The sequence below is a fragment of the Anomaloglossus baeobatrachus genome, chromosome 2 (assembly GCF_048569485.1).
Source record: "Anomaloglossus baeobatrachus isolate aAnoBae1 chromosome 2, aAnoBae1.hap1, whole genome shotgun sequence".
NCBI classification, from domain to species: Eukaryota; Metazoa; Chordata; class Amphibia; order Anura; family Aromobatidae; genus Anomaloglossus; species Anomaloglossus baeobatrachus.
The window spans coordinates 653,954,906-653,979,137 of record NC_134354.1 but is presented as its reverse complement, the minus strand read 5'-3'; the positions used below and the strand labels follow the sequence as shown (position 1 = coordinate 653,979,137).

The window sequence follows — 24,232 nt, the reverse complement described above, 5'->3', positions numbered from 1 at the left end:
TTGATTCAAAGTTAAAGATTGACTTTTTTTCTGTCTTGATTGAACTGTTTTTGCGATTTTTGGTTCCCCAAGGTCACAATAATACTGCCGAAATTGTACTGAACTCAAAAATACAAAAGGGAGAACCAAAGTGAAGTTGCGCCAAATTTTTGCAATTTTTTTTAAAAGTCTCAATTGATGAATCAAGCTTAAACATCTGGAATCGGTAGATTCCGCCCAAAAAGCAAAAAAATACAACCAGGCAAGGACATACAAAATAGACATAAAAAAGGCGCAAATAGAATAATGAAAAAAGCACAAAAGTAGGCAAAAAAACAGGCACAAAAGCAATGATGAATTGGAGCTGAAGCTTAGAGAACCAATTAGATGAGCTTTCTGACTCATAGCACTTGTGCAGCAGTTTTTGTCATGTATTACATTGCTTAAAAAGCCACATGAAAAAACTGCTAATGAAACCTTATTGCAAGAATGCTTTGTAGCTTAAAATACTTGCAATTACGTAGAAAAACAAAATGCTACTAAAAATGTCCATACCCTTTAACACCTGACGCAAAATTAACTGTACATGTATGGCAGATGTCAGGTGCGCTTTAATGGAGCAGGCTTAGGACTTTGGATAGGAATATTTGGACATCATGGTTTTCATGAGGCTGCTTGATCCCTAATGTTCTCAAACAAACCTCTGAGGCCTTCACCCAACAGCTGAAGTTTTACTGAGAATAAATTACACACATATGGACTCAATATACTTAGTAGGTAACTTCTGGAGGCAATTGGTCACTCAGGATCTATTTATTTATCAGAGAACAGGGGGCTGAATACAAATGCATGTCACAATATTTCAATTTATATTTTTAAAATAGTTAGAAAACCATGTATGATTTCCTTCACACTTTACAAATGCTACTTTGTGTTAGTATATGACATAAAATCCCAGTAAAATAAAGTTAGGTTTGTGGCTATAACATAAAGAAATTTGAAAAAGTTCACAGGGTATGAATAATTTTTCAAGACACTGTATGTATTTATTGGTATCTATATGTGGTTTGATCCATGCACAAGTATTCATTTATATTACTGCTTCATTTTCCTACGATGATTGTATTCATCCAGAGGAAACTTCAGCCAACTTTTATATATCAGATGTGCTTTTTTTATTCACATGTGGATGCAATAGAAAAGCGTAAGCATAAAAATACCCTGTGTTTATAATTTTTTTTCGATTCAATTTTGATATTGACTTCAAAACTTGAAGACCTCATAAGTACCGTAGATACCTAAGGCAATCAGGGCAGTAGTAGATTTTAAACAGCAGAATATCAATAGTTTTAGACCAATTCTGAAGGCATAATGCCCAGGATTGGGATAATGAATTCTCTTGTTGGTGCATCTAAATCATTTTTCTTTTTTTCCTTTTGGTTTAGAAATTCTTCTTCCACCATGTGGCTCCTTGTGTTGGCACTGTTGGGTTTACTTGTATATAGATGGTACAGACAGAGTCATATACTGGAGAATCTCGCAGATAAATATGTCTTCATTACCGGATGTGACACTGGATTTGGGAACCTGTTGGCCAAGCAACTTGATAAATTTGGGATGAAGGTTCTGGCATCTTGCCTGACACTGAAAGGAGCTGAGAACTTGAAGAAGGAAACATCAAGTAGACTGCAAACAACAATATTAGATATTTCTGACAGCAAGAATGTGAGTTCTGTGGCTGAGTGGGTCTCTCGTGTTGTTGGAGACAGAGGTAACTTAGAAAAAGAAATCATAGAAAATGGGATTGTCCTTAATCAGTGTTTTGCACAGGGTCCACATTTTTTAACAACCACGTATAACCCTGAAGGGGAGAAAATGTGCGGCTGGTCCTCAATCAAAATGCCGCCCATCGCAGCTGGCTAATGGTGGCACAATTTTTTTTCCAAATTGTGCTGTCATTGTTCCCGTCAGGTAAGGTTTCAACTGCACAGTCAGTCACACCTTGTTGCCTCACCTTAAAGAGGTAGTCCAAATGCTAAACAAATTTTCAACCAAATCCCTATTTATTTAATGGGGTAATTTAACTAATTACTAGTGATGAGCGAGTACCAAAAAGCTCGGGTGCTCGAGGCTCGGGCCGAGCATCCCAAGATACTCGTGTACTCGGCCCGAGCACCGAGCCCAATGTTATCCTATGGGAGACCCGAGTATTTTTATGAAATGACCCCCGGCAGCATGTAGAAACCCTAAAAATTACACAAAAGTCTCAGAAGAGTGCTCAAATGACATGGCAACAGCATGGGGAAGACCCCTTGAAGCATTTATCACTCAAAAGTCACAGCTGTGAACAATTTTGTCCGAGTTTTACGCCATTTTTACGGACACGCCAGAAAACCTTCCAAAATGACACCAAAATTAATTTTCATGGCGGAAATGTTAAGGGCACATACCCAGTAGTGAGATAGAGCTGGTGTATGTTACTTTTTGAGATTATTACATGAAAGATTTTACGTAAAAACATTGTGTGGCACTCCGATGTCCAAAACGCACGTTTTGTGCTTTTTACTAGCGATGTCGGTCATTTTTTTTTTTTCATTCTATCTCCCTCAGTCCGTCGGTCGGTCTCTCTGTCTGTCTGTCGGTCTCTCTCTGTCTTGTCTGTCCCCGTCTCACAGTCTGTCGGTCATTCTCCCCCCTCTCTCTTACTTACCGTTCCCCGATCACTGCTGCGGCGCTGCTCAGCTGTTCACTAAACTCCGGCGGCTTTTCCTCTTTTGAAAAAGCCGGCCGCTCATTAATCAATCTCGTATTCCCTGCTTTCCTGCTTTTCGGCGCCTATGACGCCCCCACGCTGAATGACAGGTATCTCACTGCACCCAATCACAGCAGCCGGGGGGCGTGTTTATACTGTGCAGTGAAATAAATAATTAAATAATTAAAAAAAACGGCGTGCGGTCCCCCCAATTTTAATACCAGCCAGATAAAGCCATACGGCTGAAGGTTGGTATTCTCAGGATGGGGAGCTCCACGTTATGGGGAGCCCCCCAGCCTAACAATATAAGTCAGCAGCCATCCAGAATTGCCGCATACATTAGATGCGACAGTTCTGGGACTGTACCCGGCTCTTCCCGATTTGCCCTGGTGCGTTGGCAAATCGGGGTAATAAGGAGTTAATGGCAGCCCATAGCTGCCAATAAGTCCTAGATTAATCATGTCAGGCGTCTCCCCGAGATTCCTTCCATGATTAATCTGTAAATTACAGTAAATAAACACACACACCCGAAAAAATCCTTTATTAGAAATAAAAAACACAAACCAATTCCCTCGTAACCAATTTAATAAGCCCCAAAAAGCCCTCCATGTCCGGCGTAATCCACGGACCTTCAGCGTCGCATCCAGTTCTGCTGCATGGAGGTGACAGGAGCTGCAGAATACACCGCCGCTCCTGTCACCTCCATGCAGCAACTGAGGTGAGTAGCGTGATCAGCCGAGCTGTCACTAAGGTTATCCGCGGCCACCACTGAGTTACCTGACTGACAGCAGCTGATCGCGCTACTCACCTCAGTTGCTGTGTGAAGCTGACAGGAGCGGCGGTGTCTGCTGCAGCTCCTGTCACCTCCATGCAGCAGAGCTGGATGCGACGCTGGAGGTCCGTGGATTACGCCGGACATGGAGGGCTTTTTGGGGCTTATTAAATTGGTTACGAGGGAATTGGTTTGTGTTTTTTATTTCTAATAAATTATTTTTTCAGGTGTGTGTGTGTGTTTACTTACTGTAATTTACAGATTAATCATGGAAGGAATCTTGGGGAGACGCCTGCCATGATTAATCTAGGACTTATTGGCAGCTATGGGCTGCCATTAACTCCTTATTACCCCGATTTGCCAACGCACCAGGGCAAATCGGGAAGAGCCGGGTACAGTCCCAGAGCTGTCGCATCTAATGTATGCGGCAATTCTGGGCGGCTGCTGACTGATATTGTTAGGCTGGGGGGCTCCCCATAACGTGGAGCTCCCCATCCTGAGAATACCAGCTTTCAGCCGTCTGGCTTTATCTGGCTGGTATTAAAATTGGGGGGACCGCACGCCGTTTTTTTTAATTATTTATTTATTTATTTTATTTTTTTTACAGTTTTACTGGCGGCAGACTATTGTGAACGATCAGCTGATCGCTCCCAGAAGCCGGCCGCCGGGTGATCAGCTGATCGCTCTCTGCAGTAGGCCGCCGGGTGATCAGCTGATCGCTCGGCCGCCGAGAATCTGTGCGGGGGAGGAGTGCGGAGTGGGTGGAGCCGAACGGGGCCATGGCGCTGAGGACAGGTGAGTGTGTGTGTGCATGTGTATATATATATATATATATATACATGCGGAGTGGAGTGCGGGAGGGTGCGGAGCCGAGCGGGGAAGTGTCGGGCTCCCTGCACACGTGGCCAGGGTAAATATCGGGTAAAGCACTTTCCTTGTGTCGCGGGCGGAGGAGGGGACGCCGCGCTCTCCCACTGCTCGGGTCCGGCTGCCGCGGCTGCTGCGGCCTGCTGCTGCTCGGTGGCTCGAGCGATGGGCCGGATCCCGGGGACTCGAGCGGCGCTCTTCGCCTGTGAGTGAAAAGGGGATTTGGTTTTTGGGATAGTTTATTGTCCGTGACGCCACCCACGGTTGTGGTGATTTGTTGACACCACCGCTGCTCTGTATGGGGATCCCGGGAGTGATGGTATGGAGCAGCTAGATGTTAGTCCTCCCCTCCGTGGGTAGGGGGTTGGTTGTCCCGGGGCCCAGTGATGAGGTGGGTGATGAGGGATGGCGGGGCCGATGCAGGGCTTGGTGGGGTGTAGGGACGCGGGGGCAGCGCTGTGCCTCACGGCACTGTGGTACTCACTCAGCCTGAGACGATGACACAGTTCTCGGTAAAACACACGGCTGGAAAGACGGTTCCCACGGACGGCTGCACTTGCTTTTCCCCAGTAGTTGACGGTGACGGTCCCTTTTCCTGCACCTAAGATGATGTTGGTAACGATGGGTTCCCACCGGTAACCCGCTCCCCGGCTTGGATATGAGCCGGAGGAGCCCTACTTTGCCCGCAGGCGCTGGCCCTGAGAAACTGGTGCCCTGGCGGTGGCGGTGTCTCTCTCCAACGGTTGGACGTTGCCTTCAATCGGGACTTGGTTGTTGGGAGACCCAGAGGTCCCCTTCACTAACGGATTTGGCAAATTCATGGCGACTCCTAGCCTTGCCGGGATGCGAAAGGCCCCTGCCACTGGTGCTGGCTTCACTTTGTATACCGCTCCGGTACTGCCGGGCCACCACCCGTCCGCAGTCCTTTCGGCAACCTCCAGTCAGCCGCTCCTGCGGACAGTCACCGCCGTCTGCTGACCTTGCTGTTCTCAGTCCGGGGCACACACCCGGACCAACTTCAGGCTTTACAAACTGTCACTTTAACTCCTTCTCTCAAGCTCCTCTACCACTTCACCTCCTTCTACTTCCTCCTCCCTAGCTTGACTGCCTGGTTTCCCCGCCTCCAGGGCTGTGAACTCCTCGGCGGGCGGAGCCAACCGCCTGGCCCACCCCCTGGTGTGGACATCAGCCCCTGGAGGAAGGCAACAAGGATTTTTGGTTAGCCTTGGTGTTCCTATCTGGGGTGTAGGGTGTGGTGGTGTCATGACCTGTGACCCCTGGCTTGCCCAGGGCGTCACATTCCCCCTTAGCAAAATGCAGACCGTCCGCGGGCTGCCCGTCCAACACCGGTTTTATTTTCTGAAAAGATATAAAAAGAATATCACACATACAAATAGAAAAACATCATCCCACATCGGGAGGTTCGGTACTTAAACGTTGCAAAACGCTAACATTAAAACGGTTGCGGCTGCTGCTCTCTCCCACCCAAGTAACCTGGCCCTGATGCTGCCCCTAAAACCCAGGCAGCACCCCTTGACCCCAGTCCAGCACAAGTTACCCGAGCGGGATCTGTCCTTCCCCTCCAGAAGGTAGCCACCGTTTCCTGTGGTGGCTGGGCCCCAGCCTGCTCCACTGCGGGCCCTCCCTCCAAACTGCCTCTCCGGAGGCGGTAACGGTTAGCTGCAACAACAGATTTTTATTTACAAGCCACTAATGTTTGTGGTTGCCCTGCAAGTTCTCGGGCTTGTCCATAGAAGTTTCTATGCAGCTAAGGGGTCCCCACGGGGACAACGGTGCCAGCAACGGCCGGTTTCCAAATCACGGTTGCAGATAATCAGGTTACTTTCACGATAATCATTTTCTCATTTTTCATTTTCTCAAAACTTTTAAACTTTTAAACACATGTTCACACAGACTGGTGGTCCCTACGGGGACGGTGCAACGGTGCTCCGCTGCCCTTACTGTGCACTTTCATCCTCCTCACCCGGCTCTGGGTGGAAAAACACGGGCACCAGCCCCTCCAGCGCATAGCAAGCGCGGCGAGGAAGGGCCGCCCGATACCCGTTGTTCCCACTCCGTGGGATGTAAGTGGCCTCCGTGCCCTGCAGAGCGACGACTCCTTCATCTTCCTCTGAAATGGGCTCGGTGTCGGGCCCGGAATCACTATCGTCCGTCTCTGCGCCAGGCGGGTTGCCGCCAGCTGCCGCAGCTTCCAGGCTTTTCACTCTCTCGGCCACTGTCACGAAGGGGTGTACGCCTGACGGGCCAGGCGCAGCATGGTGCACGGGCAAGGAGGACAGAGGTGGCATGGGGGCCAGGGGTAGACCGGGTCCCTCAGCCGCAGCGGCCGGTCCCTCGGGGACATAGGGGCGTGGGTCACTCAACAGCTCCTCCATCATGGCCTCCATTCCATACACTCGTGCAACTGCAGCTGCATCCTCCACCTCCGCGGTCCACTGTTCCATCAGCCGGCAGATCTGGTTCCGGTAGTGTCGGCAGATCCCTGCCGTCCGGGCCCTCAGCCATGCCGCTGTCCCGGGCACCGGTTCGGTAGCCTCCGCATAGCTAGGGGGAGCAGACATTCTTTGCAGGGGTTGGCGGATCGTGGGGTCCCAGCGTCCTTATCTGTATAGCCGCGGCTACATGCGGCCAGTCGCCATTTCGTCCCCCTTAGCCTCTTTCCGGCCCCTCCTCTATAGGGGCGGGGTTTTGGCCTTCGCGCCTCCGCTACTCGAGAAGACGCTCGAGCGGGAACTTTAAGCGCCAAAGATGGCGACTTCTGAAATTTTCTGGCCGGACACCTCCGGCGGTCACAAGGCGCACCTCTACCCAACGGCAGAGCGGTAAGATCCTGTTCGTGACGCCAAGTTGTCACGGGCGGAGGAGGGGACGCCGCGCTCTCCCACTGCTCGGGTCCGGCTGCCGCGGCTGCTGCGGCCTGCTGCTGCTCGGTGGCTCGAGCGATGGGCCGGATCCCGGGGACTTGAGCGGCGCTCCTCGCCCGTGAGTGAAAAGGGGATTGGGTTTTTGGGATAGTTTATTGTCCGTGACGCCACCCACGGTTGTGGTGATTTGTTGACACCACCGCTGCTCTGTATGGGGATCCCGGGAGTGATGGTATGGAGCAGCTAGATGTTAGTCCTCCCCTCCATGGGTAGGGGGTTGGTTGTCCCGGGGCCCAGTGATGAGGTGGGTGATGAGGGATGGCGGGGCCGATGCAGGGCTTGGTGGGGTGCAGGGACGCGGGGGGACCAACTTCAGGCTTTACAAACTGTCACTTTAACTCCTTCTCTCAAGTTCCTCTACCACTTCACCTCCTTCTACTTCCTCCTCCCTAGCTTGACTGCCTGGTTTCCCCGCCTCCAGGGCTGTGAACTCCTCGGCAGGCGGAGCCAACCGCCTGGCCCACCCCCTGGTGTGGACATCAGCCCCTGGAGGAAGGCAACAAGGATTTTTGGTTAGTCTTGGTGTTCCTATCTGGGGTGTAGGGTGTGGTGGTGTCATGACCTGTGACCCCTGGCTTGCCCAGGGCGTCACACTTGGTTACCCGATATTTATCTTGGTTACGGGTCCAGGGAGCCAGAGAGAGCATGCGCAGTCAAATCCTAAGGATTCCGCTGCTCAAAAAAACGTCACTGCACAGTATACACACGCCCACCGGCTGCTGTGATTGGGTACAGTGAGACACCTGTCACTCAGCGTGGGGGCGTGTCTCACTGCAACCAATCATAGGCACATGTGGGCGGGGAAAGCAGGGAATACGTGCAGAGCACAGCGCGCCCGCCGGTATAAAGGCTCGGTCACGCTGTGCGGGCCGGCCAATCACTGCAATTCCACAACTAACAGGGCTGTGGCATTGCAGTGGTCTTCCAGCCAATCCCTGCATGAGGGGTGGCTCTCAAAAGAGCGCCAACATGCAGGGATGAAGACCACGAGTACAGCACGAGTATCGCGAAATTACTTGGTCCCCGCCGAGTAGCCCGAGTACAGTGATACTCGTGCGAGTACCGAGTAGTGACAAGCATACTCGCTCATCACTACTAATTACTAATATGGTTGCATTATAAATTATTTAGTGTTCACTAACTACACTAACTACTATTCTGTTTTCTCCCTACTTCCTATCTATGATATTTCGTTTGGGAATCTCAGTGCATGTTGAAATTCTTAAACGAAGCGTCAGTAGTGGGTAGAGACTGAGGTCACAGACACATACTTTTCCCCATAGCTGAAACGAAGCATCATCTGTGAGACTCATTTCAGGGGCTGGTCTAGTCCCTGCAAAATGTCATTGTGCGATGTGCACAATGACTGCATGTTCTGTGTTGCTGGCTCAGTTCAGCTGTAAAGAGCAGGCAACAGAGCAGAGCAGACAGTCAGAGCACATTGTCAGAGTGGTGTTCAGAGATCAGCGCCACCCCCGCATGTGACGTCACACATTGCACAATGACAGCATGCAGGGAAAAGAGCAGCCCCTGAAACGAGGGTCACAGATGACACTTCATTTCAGGGATGGGGTATGACCGCAGTCTCTGCCCCCTAATGACACTACGTTTGAGAATCCCAGCATGCACTGTGATTCTCAGACAAAGCGTTATAGACAGGAAGTAGGGGGAAAAAACAATATTCGTCAGATACTGTAGTTAGTTAACAGTAGGGAATTTTTAATGCAACAATATTAGAAATTAGTTTGGATGACCCCATTAAATAGATGGGTAATTGGTTTAAAATTTGTTTAACCTTCAGAACACTCTTTACGATAGGTGCTGATGACAGTTTTTTTCTCCTCCAAGAAAATCAAATAAATGATGCTACTCACATTCTAATCAGACTGTGATTCGAGTTTAAACAGAGTGTGATTCGATTTTCTTGTATGTGAAGAATGTAAAAAAAAATCTCTATTTTCTCCATTCTGAAAATGCCGCATTACACGCTGCGATATCGTTACCGATAATCAACAATCAAATGGTCAAGTGGTATGAGTCAACTAGGTCCACAACAAATTCCGGTATGACCTTGGAATATGTCTTCAAGGTAAAGAACATCATGGCCAAGAATAAAGTAAGAAGTTAAACACTATTCTAGGTAGGTTGGAAGGGTTTTGGTCCTGAGGAGAGTTTGAGGGAGCCAGAAGAGAATATTAATGCCCCTCTTCTCCTGAAGACATTTCTTTCAGGCCTGGAAAGGAGGGGGCATAAGGAGGGGGCTATTGTAACATCGGTGCTAGCATCCCTGAGCTGTCCCACTTTTTACTCTTGGCAGGGGCACTGTCGCATTTACCATCCCGGTGGCTCAAAGTGGTTCCGATCACCGCCATAGATTCCTGCTCCCAGGGACTGTGCATGCTGCACAAGTCTCCCAAGAGAATGCTTAGGGCATGTGGCCATGTCTTCTCCTCCTCTTAAAGGGGCAGCATCCTTAATCCAGAGAGGTGCCTCTCAGCCATAGGTTGAAAAGCACAGAGTACTTTGGGCATCCTTCCCCTTAGGGAGGTGCCTGATCAAAGTGTTCTGTCAGTTTTCTGAACGTTTGCTAGTTATCAGGTCCTCAGAACCAGTACCTGCCTTGTATAGCTTAACCAGTGTTGCTGTCTCCGTACCAGTCCTCTATACTGTCACGCTCCCCGGGTCCTCACCCCCGCTCCCCGGCTCACCTGCCACGCTGCCCGCTCCTCAGCCCCCGAATTCCGTCCGTCCCAGGCCCCCTGGTCCCCGATCCCGGCGCCCGACGGCTTCCCAGGACCTGGCCGGCTCTCCTGCGTCCTCCTCTCAGCCTCCTTCCCTGGCTTCTGGCACCCGGGCGGCGCGCATGCGCGTTAGGGCGCGCGCGCGGTCACTGACCCTTTCTTAAAGGGCCAGCGTCCATTAACAGGAAATGAGGTTGAACAGGTACTGGGTATAAAGGGGGTTATTGTCCAAGGGGGCGGGGCCTGATCTTCGTGTTCCCTGAGCTAGGAGTCAGGTCTCCTGGTGTTTATGTGCCTGTACTCACCTATCTCTCTTTGTAGAGCCGTACCTGCCTCGTCATCCAGTCAGCCGTATCCTGAACCCCGCACACTGTCCGTCTGCCATCTGACAGTCCGTACCATCTCGGATCCCTGCGGTGACCCGTCATCTCGCTCCTGAGGTTCCGGACCCCGCCTGATATCATCTCGGCTTCCGAACCTGAGCTACGTCACCAGGACTACCATCTGTGACTCCGTGGTCCCAGGGACTCCTCCGCTGCCTTCACTTGCACGGACTGTTCTGCTGCCCATCAGTGCTTCAGCTGCCGGACTCCCTACCACCATCTTCGAGTTCGGTCCAGTGGATCCACCTCCTGGGTCTGCCCGACCGCCCGGCCGTGACAGTAAGATCAGGCCATGGATCCCGCTGCAGCACTAGCGGCCTTGCAAGAGGAACTCCAACGTCAGCATGAAGTCCAGACCCGCATGTTGCAATTTATGACCTCCGTGGACACCCGCCTGTACACGTTACAAGCATCAATGACGCCTGCGGCACCCAGGTCCCCAGCTAGGCAAGCCATGGCTCCCGCACCAGTGGCAGCCTCTTCAGATGCTTCCCGTCTCCGTTTGGCGTCACCACCTCGTTATGCTGGAGATCCCAAGACCTGCAGGGGCTTCATAAACCAGTGTTCCCTTCATTTCACGCAGCTGCCACATCTGTTCGCCTCTGACCAAGCCAAGGTCGCCTTTATAATGTCTCATCTGGAGGGCGAGGCGCTGGCGTGGATGAACCCCTTGTGGGAGAAGGAGGACCCCATGACCAAGAACCTTCAAGACTTCCTGCAGGCCTTTCGCAGCACCTTCGACGAGCCGGGACGCGCCTCTGCGTCTGCTTCATCCCTCCTCCGCCTACGTCAAGGAACACTGACGGTGGGCCAATATGCCATCCGTTTCCGTACTTTGGCTTCTGAACTCGGGTGGAATAATGAGGCCCTGACAGCCGCCTTCTGGGAAGGACTCTCGAGTCGCATCAAGGATGAGTTGGCGGGTCGTGACGTGCCCTCCACCCTAGATGCCCTGATTGCCCTAGCCACTCGAGTGGACATTCGTTTCCAGGAACGCTCCAAAGAGCTGTATCGTGAGAGACGTGCAGTACGGCACTCCCCTCCTCCACAGAAGTCCTCTGTGCCTCACTCATCAACAGCTGGGATTCCTGTCCACGAGCCCATGCAGGTTGACCGAGTACGACAGTCTGACCAACGTAGAGCAGAGCGGCTCGCCAAAGGCCTCTGCTTTTACTGCGGAGAGGGCACTCATCTCTTACGCTCCTGTCCGGAAAGGCCGGGAAACTCCAAAGCCTAGGGTTGGTAGGAGAGGCCACCCTAGGTGCTGGGACTCTCTCAGACCCAGTTATGTGGACGGTACAAGTGTCAACAGGAGAGACGCGCTTCACGGCTGAGGCATACCTCGACTCCGGAGCAGCAGGCAATTTTATCCAGCAGGCCACGGTGGACAAGTACCAGCTGCCTGTTACTCCACTCGATAAGCCCCTAGTGATTGCCTCGGTGGATGGGAGACCCCTCTCTGATACCATCTCCTGGATCACCAGGCCGGTGGAATTGCGTATAGGTGCTCTGCACACCGAGAACATCGCTCTCTACGTCCTTCCACACATGTCCCATCAAATCCTGCTGGGACTTCCTTGGTTGCGGACACACGAACCATCAGTCAGCTGGGGTACTGGCGAAATCACTCGTTGGGGCTCTGCCTGTCATGAGAGATGTCTAAAGTCCCTACAACCAATCCGACGTCCCCCGGCTCCAGAGAACCTACCGGAACTGCCCTCGGCCTATTGGTCCTTCGCGGACATTTTTGACAAGAAGGAGTCTGAGGTACTTCCGCCACACCGTCCCTACGATTGCGCCATCGACCTGCTCCCAGGAACAACACCACCTCGAGGACGGATATATCCGTTGTCTCCAGCTGAAACCAGGGCCATGTCCACATACATCACGGAAAGCCTGGCAAAGGGATTCATCCGGAGATCCTCCTCTCCTGCGGGAGCAGGCTTCTTCCTCGTTAAGAAGAAAGAGGGTGACCTTCGCCCATGCATTGACTACCGGGGCTTGAATCAGATCACCATAAAAAACAAGTACCCCCTACCGCTCATCCCCGAATTGTTCGACCGGCTCAGAGGAGCCCGTGTGTTCACCAAACTGGATCTTCGGGGTGCCTACAACCTAGTTCGTATCCGCTCTGGGGACGAATGGAAGACCGCATTTAATACTCGCGACGGGCACTACGAATACTGCGTGATGCCCTTCGGTCTGTGTAACGCTCCTGCCGTATTCCAAGAACTGGTGAACGACATTTTCCGGGACCTCCTCTACCTCTGTGTAGTAGTTTATCTGGATGACATCCTTGTCTTCTCTCCGGACCTCCAGACCCACAGAGAGAACGTAAAGCTGGTTCTACAAAGACTGAGAGAGAATCGTCTCTACGCCAAATATGAGAAGTGCGTCTTTGAGCAGTCTTCTCTTCCTTTCCTGGGATACATCATCTCGGGTACTGGGTTGCAGATGGATCCAAAGAAGGTCTCCTCCATACTCAACTGGCCTCCTCCTTCTGGACTGAAGGCAATCCAACGGTTCCTGGGATTCGCCAACTACTACCGCCAGTTTATCCCGCACTTCTCCGCCCTGACTGCTCTTCTCTCCGCTTTGACCAAAAAGGAGGCTAAACCAAAGGACTGGTCACCTGCGGCCGACGCCGCGTTTTGCTCTTTGAAGCGAGCTTTCGCCTCCTCTCCTGTACTCCACCGACCGGAGTTAAACCGCCAGTTCACCTTGGAGGTGGATGCCTCCTCCTCAGGAGCCGGAGCAGTGCTCATGCAAAAATCCTCCTCCGGGAAGATGGTGACTTGCGGTTTCTTTTCTAAGAGCTTCACAGCACCTGAACGGAATTACACCATCGGTGACCGAGAATTATTGGCGGTCAAACTAGCTCTGGAGGAGTGGCGTTACCTCCTGGAAGGAGCAGTGTACCCCGTGACCATCTACACGGACCACAAGAACCTGGAATACCTGCGGTCCGCTCAGCGACTGAACCCACGGCAAGCCAGGTGGTCCTTATTCTTTGCCAGGTTTGACTTCCAGCTCCACTTCCGACCCGCGGACAAGAATGTACGCGCCGATGCCTTGTCTAGGTCCCTCATGCCCATGGAGCAGGAGGAAGAGACTACCCAACCTATCATCCCTCCTAGCAAGATTGTTCCGGTGGCTCCCGTCACTCTGGCCCAAATACCACCCGGGAAGACCTATGTCTCGGAGACCGACAGGCTAAAAGTGTTACACTGGGGTCATGCCTCAAAAACAGCCGGCCATGCAGGCCAGAAGAGAACATGGGGTGCGATTGTACGCCATTACTGGTGGCCATCCCTTCGCACTGACGTCGCCGCCTTTGTCTCTGCCTGCTCCTCTTGTGCCAGGAACAAGACGCCCAAACACCTGCCCTATGGCCGTCTTCTGCCTCTACCGATACCCTCAGTTCCGTGGCAACACATAGCTATGGACTTTATTACGGACTTGCCATTGTCATCCGGACACACAGTCATATGGGTCGTGGTGGATCGGTTCTCTAAAATGGCCCATTTCGTCCCTATGGCTGGACTGCCCTCTGCTCAGGAACTCGCGGACGCCTATATACAACACATCTTCCGCTTGCATGGCTTTCCATTACACATCGTATCAGACAGAGGAACTCAGTTCACTTCCCGCTTCTGGAGGGCTCTCTGTAACCATCTGGGAGTGACTCTGGACTTTTCATCTGCATACCATCCTCAGTCTAATGGCCAGGTAGAGAGGGTCAATCAAATCTTGACCTCTTTCTTACGTCACTACGTCAATGCCCATCATGACGACTGGTCCGCCCTTCTACCTTGGGCTGAATTCTCCCACAACCACCACTTCAGTGAGTCGTCCTCCAGCTCTCCCTTCCATGTTGTTTACGGGCTTCAGCCTTCCATCCCATTGCCTGTATCCCCCTCTTCGGATGTCCCTGCTGCAGATACAGTAGCCCGTGACTTTGCAAACATTTGGGACTCTGTCAAATCGTCCCTTGGGCGTGCTTCCCTGCGGATGAAAAGACACGCCGACAAGAGACGTCTGGACCCTCCGTGTTTCTCTCCTGGAGACCTCGTCTGGCTTGCTTCCCAGTACGTCCGCCTGAAGATACCATCATACAAGCTGGGTCCTCGCTACATTGGGCCGTTTAAAGTCCTCAGCAAGATCAATGAGGTTTCCTACAAGCTACAGCTCCCGGCCACGATGAGGATACCCAACTCATTCCACGTCTCCCTGCTCAAGCCGGTTATCCTTGGTCCCTTCTCCGATGCTGCCAGTCCGGCCCCTCCACCTATTGCCGATGACGACATCTATGCGGTAAGGGATATCGTGGCCATGAAGACTGTTCGAGGTCGGCAGTTCTTCCTGGTGGACTGGGAAGGGTATGGTCCTGAGGATAGGTCTTGGGAGCCCAGGGAGAACGTGGGCACTCCTCTTATCCGTGCCTTCATGTCCCGGTTGCGGGGTGGGGGGCGTGGGGGGGGGGTACTGTCACGCTCCCCGGGTCCTCACCCCCGCTCCCCGGCTCACCTGCCACGCTGCCCGCTCCTCAGCCCCCGAATTCCGTCCGTCCCAGGCCCCCTGGTCCCCGATCCCGGCGCCCGACGGCTTCCCAGGACCTGGCCGGCTCTCCTGCGTCCTCCTCTCAGCCTCCTTCCCTGGCTTCTGGCACCCGGGCGGCGCGCATGCGCGTTAGGGCGCGCGCGCGGTCACTGACCCTTTCTTAAAGGGCCAGCGTCCATTAACAGGAAATGAGGTTGAACAGGTACTGGGTATAAAGGGGGTTATTGTCCAAGGGGGCGGGGCCTGATCTTCGTGTTCCCTGAGCTAGGAGTCAGGTCTCCTGGTGTTTATGTGCCTGTACTCACCTATCTCTCTTTGTAGAGCCGTACCTGCCTCGTCATCCAGTCAGCCGTATCCTGAACCCCGCACACTGTCCGTCTGCCATCTGACAGTCCGTACCATCTCGGATCCCTGCGGTGACCCGTCATCTCGCTCCTGAGGTTCCGGACCCCGCCTGATATCATCTCGGCTTCCGAACCTGAGCTACGTCACCAGGACTACCATCTGTGACTCCGTGGTCCCAGGGACTCCTCCGCTGCCTTCACTTGCACGGACTGTTCTGCTGCCCATCAGTGCTTCAGCTGCCGGACTCCCTACCACCATCTTCGAGTTCGGTCCAGTGGATCCACCTCCTGGGTCTGCCCGACCGCCCGGCCGTGACATATACCTTTACACGTATTCTTGAGTCCGTACTTCTCCTGCCTATCCAGCCAGTGCCTACTGTCCTGTCTGTGCCTTCCGTCCTGCTAGTACCTGCTATCCTGACAGTGCCTGCCATCTGGCCTGAACCAGTTGTTCTGTCTAGGAAGCTGAGTCTGAATCTGATTGGTTGACATCTGCTTTCAGCTGCTACAGAATCGGGGACTACCCGGAGCAGTAAGCGTAACTTTAGGTAGCCGCTTAGTTCAACTGCGATTCGATGTTTCAGATCGCACCCTTACAGCAAATACAGTCATCTGCACATAGCCTAACATTAAGTGTTCTGCGTATCATTTGCTGCTTTGGACATTTTAAAATTTAGCATAATTTGTTGTATATTGAATGAACAGTTGCTCAAGTGTCAAAGTATCAAAAAGGGTTGAAACCCCTACTATAGATTGTACTATTTATTAGGGATGATCGAACACCTCAAATATTCGGCAACGCCCATATTCGCCGAATAGGTCGCCGCTATTCGACTATTTGCAAATATTCAATGCGCAATGTATGTCTATGGGAACCCGAATAGCTGCCGAATAGCAACTATTTGGGCTTCCCATAGACTTACATTGCGCATCGAATATTCGCATAGCGGCGACCTATTCGTTGGATATTCGCGAAGCCGAATATTAGAGATATTCGATCATCCCTACTAGTTATCCATACAACTCACTCTATTAATAGCTGATATCATGCTAACATTTTAAATAAAAATAATTTAGCTTCCATTTTTTTCTAGGACTTTGGGGTCTGGTGAATAATGCTGCAATTCCTGGTCAAATGGTTCCCCTTGGATGGCAGAAAAAAAATGACTTTGTTAAAGTTCTTGAAGTGAATGTACTGGGGATGATTGATGTGACGCTGACATTACTGCCACAGATCAGGAAAGCCCAAGGAAGGATTGTTAATGTTTCCAGTATTGCTGGTAGACTGTCTCTTATTCCAGGTGGTTACAATATCTCCAAGTATGGTGTGGAAGTTTTCTCTGATGCCTTAAGGTAAATATATTGTATTAAACATGTAGAGCTGGATATAAACATGTTAATAAAATGGATTTTCTAGTTGCTGATGATAGCCATGCAAAATTCTGCAATGAAAAAGCTAACAAGCTTTTTCACCCTACTATACGCATACCTCCCAACCGTCCCGGATACAGCGGGACAGCCCCGATTTTATAGTCTAGTCCCGTTCTCACGCCCGGGAGCTCCGTAATCCCGCATTGTAGTGAGAGGCAGCTGCCACGACCCCGCACTCTGCCGACCACGCCCCCTCCGGATGCAGGCCACACTCTCTGGATGCCTTCCATGGCATCTATGTGCTGGACACGCCGCTTGCTGTTGTCCACACCCCCTCTGAATGCTGGACACATACACTTCTTGGGATGCCTTCCTTGTCCCCTCCTGCTGCTCGCTCTATGCTGGCCACGCCCCCTTTGCCTGCCTCTTCTGCCCAGGATTCTCACATGTGACCGGCTCTCCACAGCGGCTGCTTCGTTTGTTCTGCAACTGAGGTAAGAGCAGCAGCAGAGAGAGAGCAGAGTCAGTGCAGGAGGACAGAGCAGAGTCAGTGCAGGAGGATAGTGCAGAGTGAGTGCAGGCGGACAGAGCAGAGTCAGTGCAGGAGGACAAAGCAGAGTCAGTGCAGAGTCAGTGCAGGAGGACAGAGCAGAGTGAGTGCAGGAGGACAGAGCAGAGTCAGTGCAGGAGGATAGTGCAGAGTGAGTGCAGGAGGACAGAGCAGAGTGAGTGCAGGAGGACAGAGCAGAGTCAGTGCAGGAGGACAGAGCAGAGTCAGTGCAGGAGGACAGAGCAGAGTCAGTGCAGGAGGACAGAGCAGAGTCAGTGCAGGAGGACAGAGCAGAGTCAGTGCAGGAGGACAGAGCAGAGTCAGTGCAGGAGGACAGAGCAGAGTCAGTGCAGGAGGACAGAGCAGAGTGAGTGCAGGAGGACAGAGCAGAGTGAGTGCAGGAGGACAGAGCAGAGTCAGTGCAGGAGGACAGAGCAGAGTCAGTGCAGGAGGACAGAGCAGAGTCAGTGCAGGAGGACAGAGCAGAGTCAGTGCAGAGTGAGTGCAGGAGGACAGTGCAGCGTGAGTGCAGGAGGACAGTGCAGAGTGAGTGCAGGAGGACAGTGCAGAGTGAGTGCAGGAGGACAGAGCAGAGTGAGTGCAGGAGGACAGAGCAGAATGAGTGCAGGAGGACAGAGCAGAGTGAGTGCAGGAGGACAGAGCAGAGTGAGTGCAGGAGGACAGAGCAGAGTGAGTGCAGGAGGACAGAGCAGAGTGAGTGCAGGAGGACAGAGCAGAGTGAGTGCAGGAGGACAGAGCAGAGTGAGTGTATACCTCCCAACCGTCCCGGATACAGCGGGACTATCACGCTTTGAATTGTTTGTCCCGTTGCCACGGGCGGGACGGCCGTCTCCCGGGCTCCGCCCACCCACTCTCTCCACGCCTCCCTGCTTTTCCCTCCTACCATCCTAACACGTGACGTGGCATAACAGAGAGGAGCGCGCTGCCCGAAACTAGTTTCTGTCTGCTCTGTGCTGCTGCTAAGGTATGTAGAATCTCCCCAGCGCTGATTCCCCTCCCGGCCGGAGCCTCTCTGTGCGGTCGGCCGGCCGCCTCTCTGTGCGGTCGGCCGGCCGCCTCTCTGTGCGGTCGGCCGGCCGCCTCTCTGTGCGGTCGGCCAGCCGCCTGTCTGTGCGGTCGGTCGGCCGCCTCTCTGTGCGGGCGCCCCCCGTCGTCTGTCTGTGCGGGCGGCCCGCCGCCTCATTGTGCGGGCGGCCCGCCGCCTCTCTGTGCGGCGGCCCGCCGCCTGTCTGTGCGGGCGCCCCCCGCTGCCTGTCTGTGCGGGCGGCCCGCCGCCTCACTGTGGCTGCCTGCGTGTCCATGCTGGAGGCCCGCCGGCTGCCTGCGTGTCCATGCTGGAGGCCCGCCGGCTGCCTGCGTGTCTATGCTGGAGGCCCGGCGGCTGCCTGCGTGTCCATGCTGGAGGCCTGCCGGCTGCCTGCATGTCCATTATGGAGGCCCGGCGGCTGCCTGCGTGTCCATGCTGGAGGCCCGCCGGCTGCCTGCGTGTCCATGCTGAAGGCCCGCAGGCTGCCTGCGTGTCCATGCTGGAGGCCCGCCGGCTGCCTGCGTGTCCATGCTGGAGGCCCGCCGGCTGCCTGCGTGTCCATGCTGGAGGCCCGCCGGCTGCCTGCGTGTCCATGCTGGAGGCCCGCCGGCTGCCTGCGTGTCCATGCTGGAGGCCCGGCGGCTGCCTGCGTGTCCATGCTGGAGGCCCGGCGGCTGCCTGCCTGTCCATGCTGGAGGCCCGCCGGCTGCCTGCGTGTCCATGCTGGAGGCCCGCCGGCTGCCTGCGTGTCCATGCTGGAGGCCCGCCGGCTGCCTGCGTGTCCATGCTGGAGGCCCGCCGGCTGCCTGCGTGTCCATGCTGGAGGCCCGCCGGCTGCCTGCGTGTCCATGCTGGAGGCCCGCCGGCTGCCTGCGTGTCCATGCTGGAGGCCCGCCGGCTGCCTGCGTGTCCATGCTGGAGGCCCGCCGGCTGCCTGCGTGTCCATGCTGGAGGCCCGCCGGCTGCCTGCGTGTCCATGCTGGAGGCCCGCCGGCTGACTGCGTGTCCATGCTGGAGGCCCGCCGGCTGCCTGCGTGTCCATGCTGGAGGCCCGCCGGCTGCCTGCGTGTCCATGCTGGAGGCCCGCCGGCTGCCTGCGTGTCCATGCTGGAGGCCCGCCGGCTGCCTGCGTGTCCATGCTGGAGGCCCGCCGGCTGCCTGCGTGTCCATGCTGGAGGCCCGCCGGCTGCCTGCGTGTCCATTATGGAGGCCCGCCGGCTGCCTGCGTGTCCATGCTGGAGGCCCGCCGGCTGCCTGCGTGTCCATGCTGGGGGCCCGCCGGCTGCCTGCGTGTCCATGCTGGGGGCCCGGCGGCTGCCTGCGTGTCCATGCTGGAGGCCCGGCGGCTGCCTGCGTGTCCATGCTGGAGGCCCGGCGGCTGCCTGCGTGTCCATGCTGGAGGCCCGGCGGCTGCCTGCGTGTCCATGCTGGAGGCCCGGCGGCTGCCTGCGTGTCCATGCTGGAGGCCCGCCGGCTGCCTGCGTGTACATGCTGGAGGCCCGCCGGCTGCCTGCGTGTCCATGCTGGAGGCCCGGCGGCTGCCTGCGTGTCCATGCTGGAGGCCCGCCGGCTGCCTGCGTGTCCATTATGGAGGCCCGGCGGCTGCCTGCGTGTCCATGCTGGAGGCCCGGCGGCTGCCTGCGTGTCCATGCTGGAGGCCCGCCGGCTGCCTGCGTGTCCATGCTGGAGGCCCGCCGGCTGCCTGCGTGTCCATGCTGGAGGCCCGCCGGCTGCCTGCGTGTCCATGCTGGAGGCCCGCCGGCTGCCTGCGTGTCCATGCTGGAGGCCCGCCGGCTGCCTGCGTGTCCATGCTGGAGGCCCGCCGGCTGCCTGCGTGTCCATGCTGGAGGCCCGCCGGCTGCCTGCGTGTCCATGCTGGAGGCCCGGCGGCTGCCTGCGTGTCCATGCTGGAGGCCTGCCGGCTGCCTGCGTGTCCATTATGGAGGCCCGGCGGCTGCCTGCGTGTCCATGCTGGAGGCCCGCCGGCTGCCTGCGTGTCCATGCTGAAGGCCCGCAGGCTGCCTGCGTGTCCATGCTGGAGGCCCGCCGGCTGCCTGCGTGTCCATGCTGGAGGCCCGCCGGCTGCCTGCGTGTCCATGCTGGAGGCCCGCCGGCTGCCTGCGTGTCCATGCTGGAGGCCCGCCGGCTGCCTGCGTGTCCATGCTGGAGGCCCGCCGGCTGACTGCGTGTCCATTATGGAGGCCCGGCGGCTGCCTGCGTGTCCATGCTGGAGGCCCGGCGGCTGCCTGCGTGTCCATGCTGGAGGCCCGCCGGCTGCCTGCGTGTCCATGCTGGAGGCCCGCCGGCTGCCTGCGTGTCCATGCTGGAGGCCCGGCGGCTGCCTGCGTGTCCATGCTGGAGGCCCGGCGGCTGCCTGCGTGTCCATTATGGAGGCCCGGCGGCTGCCTGCGTGTCCATGCTGGAGGCCCGCCGGCTGCCTGCGTGTCCATGCTGGAGGCCCGCCGGCTGCCTGCGTGTCCATGCTGGAGGCCCGCCGGCTGCCTGCGTGTCCATGCTGGAGGCCCGCCGGCTGCCTGCGTGTCCATGCTGGAGGCCCGCCGGCTGCCTGCGTGTCCATGCTGGAGGCCCGGCGGCTGCCTGCGTGTCCATGCTGGAGGCCCGCCGGCTGCCTGCGTGTCCATGCTGGAGGCCCGCCGGCTGCCTGCGTGTCCATGCTGGAGGCCCGCCGGCTGCCTGCGTGTCCATGCTGGAGGCCCGCCGGCTGCCTGCGTGTCCATGCTGGAGGCCCGCCGGCTGCCTGCGTGTCCATGCTGGAGGCCCGCCGGCTGCCTGCGTGTCCATGCTGGAGGCCCGCCGGCTGCCTGCGTGTCCATGCTGGAGGCCCGCCGGCTGCCTGCGTGTCCATGCTGGAGGCCCGCCGGCTGCCTGCGTGTCCATGCTGGAGGCCCGGCGGCTGCCTGCGTGTCCATGCTGGAGGCCCGCCGGCTGACTGCGTGTCCATTATGGAGGCCCGGCGGCTGCCTGCGTGTCCATGCTGGAGGCCCGCCGGCTGCCTGCGTGTCCATGCTGGAGGCCCGGCGGCTGCCTGCGTGTCCATGCTGGAGGCCCGCCGGCTGACTGCGTGTCCATTATGGAGGCCCGGCGGCTGCCTGCGTGTCCATGCTGGAGGCCCGCCGGCTGCCTGCGTGTCCATGCTGGAGGCCCGCCGGCTGCCTGCGTGTCCATGCTGGAGGCCCGCCGGCTGCCTGCGTGTCCATGCTGGAGGCCCGCCGGCTGCCTGCGTGTCCATGCTGGAGGCCCACCGGCTGCCTGCGTGTCCATGCTGGAGGCCCGCCGGCTGCCTGCGTGTCCATGCTGGAGGCCCGCCGGCTGCCTGCGTGTCCATGCTGGAGGCCCGCCGGCTGCCTGCGTGTCCATGCTGGAGGCCCGGCGGCTGCCTGCGTGTCCATGCTGGAGGCCCGCCGGCTGACTGCGTGTCCATGCTGGAGGCCCGCCGGCTGCCTGCGTGTCCATGCTGGAGGCCCGCCGGCTGCCTGCGTGTCCATGCTGGAGGCCCGCCGGCTGCCTGCGTGTCCATGCTGGAGGCCCGCCGGCTGCCTGCGTGTCCATGCTGGAGGCCCGCCGGCTGCCTGCGTGTCCATGCTGGAGGCCCGCCGGCTGCCTGCGTGTCCATGCTGGAGGCCCGCCGGCTGCCTGCGTGTCCATGCTGGAGGCCCGCCGGCTGCCTGCGTGTCCATTATGGAGGCCCGCCGGCTGCCTGCGTGTCCATGCTGGAGGCCCGCCGGCTGCCTGCGTGTCCATGCTGGAGGCCCGCCGGCTGCCTGCGTGTCCATGCTGGAGGCCCGGCGGCTGCCTGCGTGTCCATGCTGGAGGCCCGCCGGCTGACTGCGTGTCCATTATGGAGGCCCGGCGGCTGCCTGCGTGTCCATGCTGGAGGCCCGCCGGCTGCCTGCGTGTCCATGCTGGAGGCCCGCCGGCTGCCTGCGTGTCCATGCTGGAGGCCCGCCGGCTGCCTGCGTGTCCATGCTGGAGGCCCGCCGGCTGCCTGCGTGTCCATGCTGGAGGCCCGCCGGCTGCCTGCGTGTCCATGCTGGAGGCCCGGCGGCTGCCTGCGTGTCCATGCTGGAGGCCCGCCGGCTGACTGCGTGTCCATTATGGAGGCCCGGCGGCTGCCTGCGTGTCCATGCTGGAGGCCCGCCGGCTGCCTGCGTGTCCATGCTGGAGGCCCGTGGTTAGGGGGCGTGGCCTAAAAATTTGCCGCTACAAACTTTGTCCTTCTGTTCCTTCTTTAAAAGTTGGGAGGCATGCTATACGCTATGTGTTCACATCAAATTTGGAGCCAATCTCTGAGGCATATGTCAAGAGAATCTCTCAGTATATACCTCTCAAAGCAGGTTCATAACAATTGCTTTTGCAGTGGGTGGACTGATCTTATGGTGGGGAAGGCCCTTCAGGCACAACGCCATTTTCAACTGAAGCTGCATCTTTTGATCCAACACCTGTTGAATACTACTGTGGAGCAGAGAGTCACTGGCTCCCTTCCATGCATTTACTCTACAGCCGCAGGCCTATCACATGCCCGTAGCTTCAGAGCATGCAGAAGTCCTGTCGCAGGAGGGGCCTTTGACTTAATCATGGTAAACACCGCCATGTTCTGAAGCTGTGGGCCTCTGATAGACCTGTGGATATAGAGTAAGTGTGAGGCAGGGAGCAAGTCATGACTAGAGTTGAGCGCGGTTCGCGGTTCTCCAGTTCGCGGTTCGAGTGATTTTGGGGGGTGTTCTAGTTAAAACTCGAACTCGAGCTTTTTGCTAGTTATGTTCGATTCTATCACCAAAAGCGTGGCTTTTTACAGCTACAGCGTGCAGGGAGCCATCGCTGGCAGCCTGCGGTAAGCTGGTAACCAAGATGAACATCGGGTATCCAAGCAAAGTGCTTTGGTTAGTAACCCGATATTTATCCTAGTTACGTGTGCAGGAAGCCGACACTTCCCCTCTCAGCTCGCTCCGCCCCCTCCTGCACGCGGCATGTACACACACACACACACACTCACCTGTCCTCAGCCATTCAGTCCACGACACTGACGTCCTCAGGACCACATGGCCCCGCTAGGCTTCACCCACTTCACACTCAGCCGCCCGCACACATGGCCCTGCTAGGCTCCGCCCACCTGGCACTCTGCACACATGGCCCCGCTAGGCTCCACCCACCTGGCACTCTGCACACATCACCCGCTAGGCTCCGCCCACCTGGCATTCTGCACACATGGCCCCGCTAGGCTCCGCCCACCTGGCATTCTGCACACATGGCCCCGCTAGGCTCCGCCCACCTGGCACTCTGCACACATGGCCCCGCTAGGCTCCGTTCACCTGGCACTCTGCACACATGGCCCCGCTAGGCTCCGCCCACCTGGCACTCTGCACACATGGCCCCGCTAGGCTCCGCCCACCTGGCACTCTGCACACATGGCCCCGCTAGGCTCCACCCACCTGGCACTCTCCACACATTGCCCGGCTAGGCTCCGCCCACCTGGCACTCTGCACACATTACCCCGCTAGGCTTCGCCCACCTCACACTCCGCACACATTACCCCGCTCGGCTTACCTGCGGTGATGAAGTCCCGCCCTCCCGACCTCAGCGCTGACACTGTCTTCCATGGCCGCCGCTTCACATCTCTCACTGCGGCCCGAGACTGTCACTAGCGGTGACGTCACAGGCTCTCGCGATACTTGGCTGTGAAGGTCATTGAACTCAGTGACAGGTCTGCTGTCAGCAGTGCAGGAGATCAGCGCAGGTAATGTACCTCGCTCCTGACAGCAGCACTTGTCATGCCCTGCAGTGACCTGGGCTGACCTATTGATGTTAGCTCTGGTCACTGCATTGCTCTCCCAGCCAATGGGGAACATTCTGTTCTTCATGGACTGGGACAGTGACTATGGTATGGATCGTCATGGGAACC

General features: G+C 56.4%; 1 protein-coding gene across 1 annotated transcript in view; it reads left to right on the top strand.

Moving 5' to 3' along the window:
- LOC142290489 (retinol dehydrogenase 7-like) overlaps window positions 1-24,232 on the top strand; it is a 51,366-nt gene that overhangs the window by 2,003 nt on the left and 25,131 nt on the right. The window contains exons 2-3 of the mRNA XM_075334449.1: window positions 1,425-1,750; window positions 16,438-16,696. Of these exons, the coding sequence (XP_075190564.1) occupies window positions 1,441-1,750; window positions 16,438-16,696 (569 nt within the window). The 5' untranslated portion in view covers window positions 1,425-1,440. The remainder of the gene's footprint in view (window positions 1-1,424; window positions 1,751-16,437; window positions 16,697-24,232) is intronic.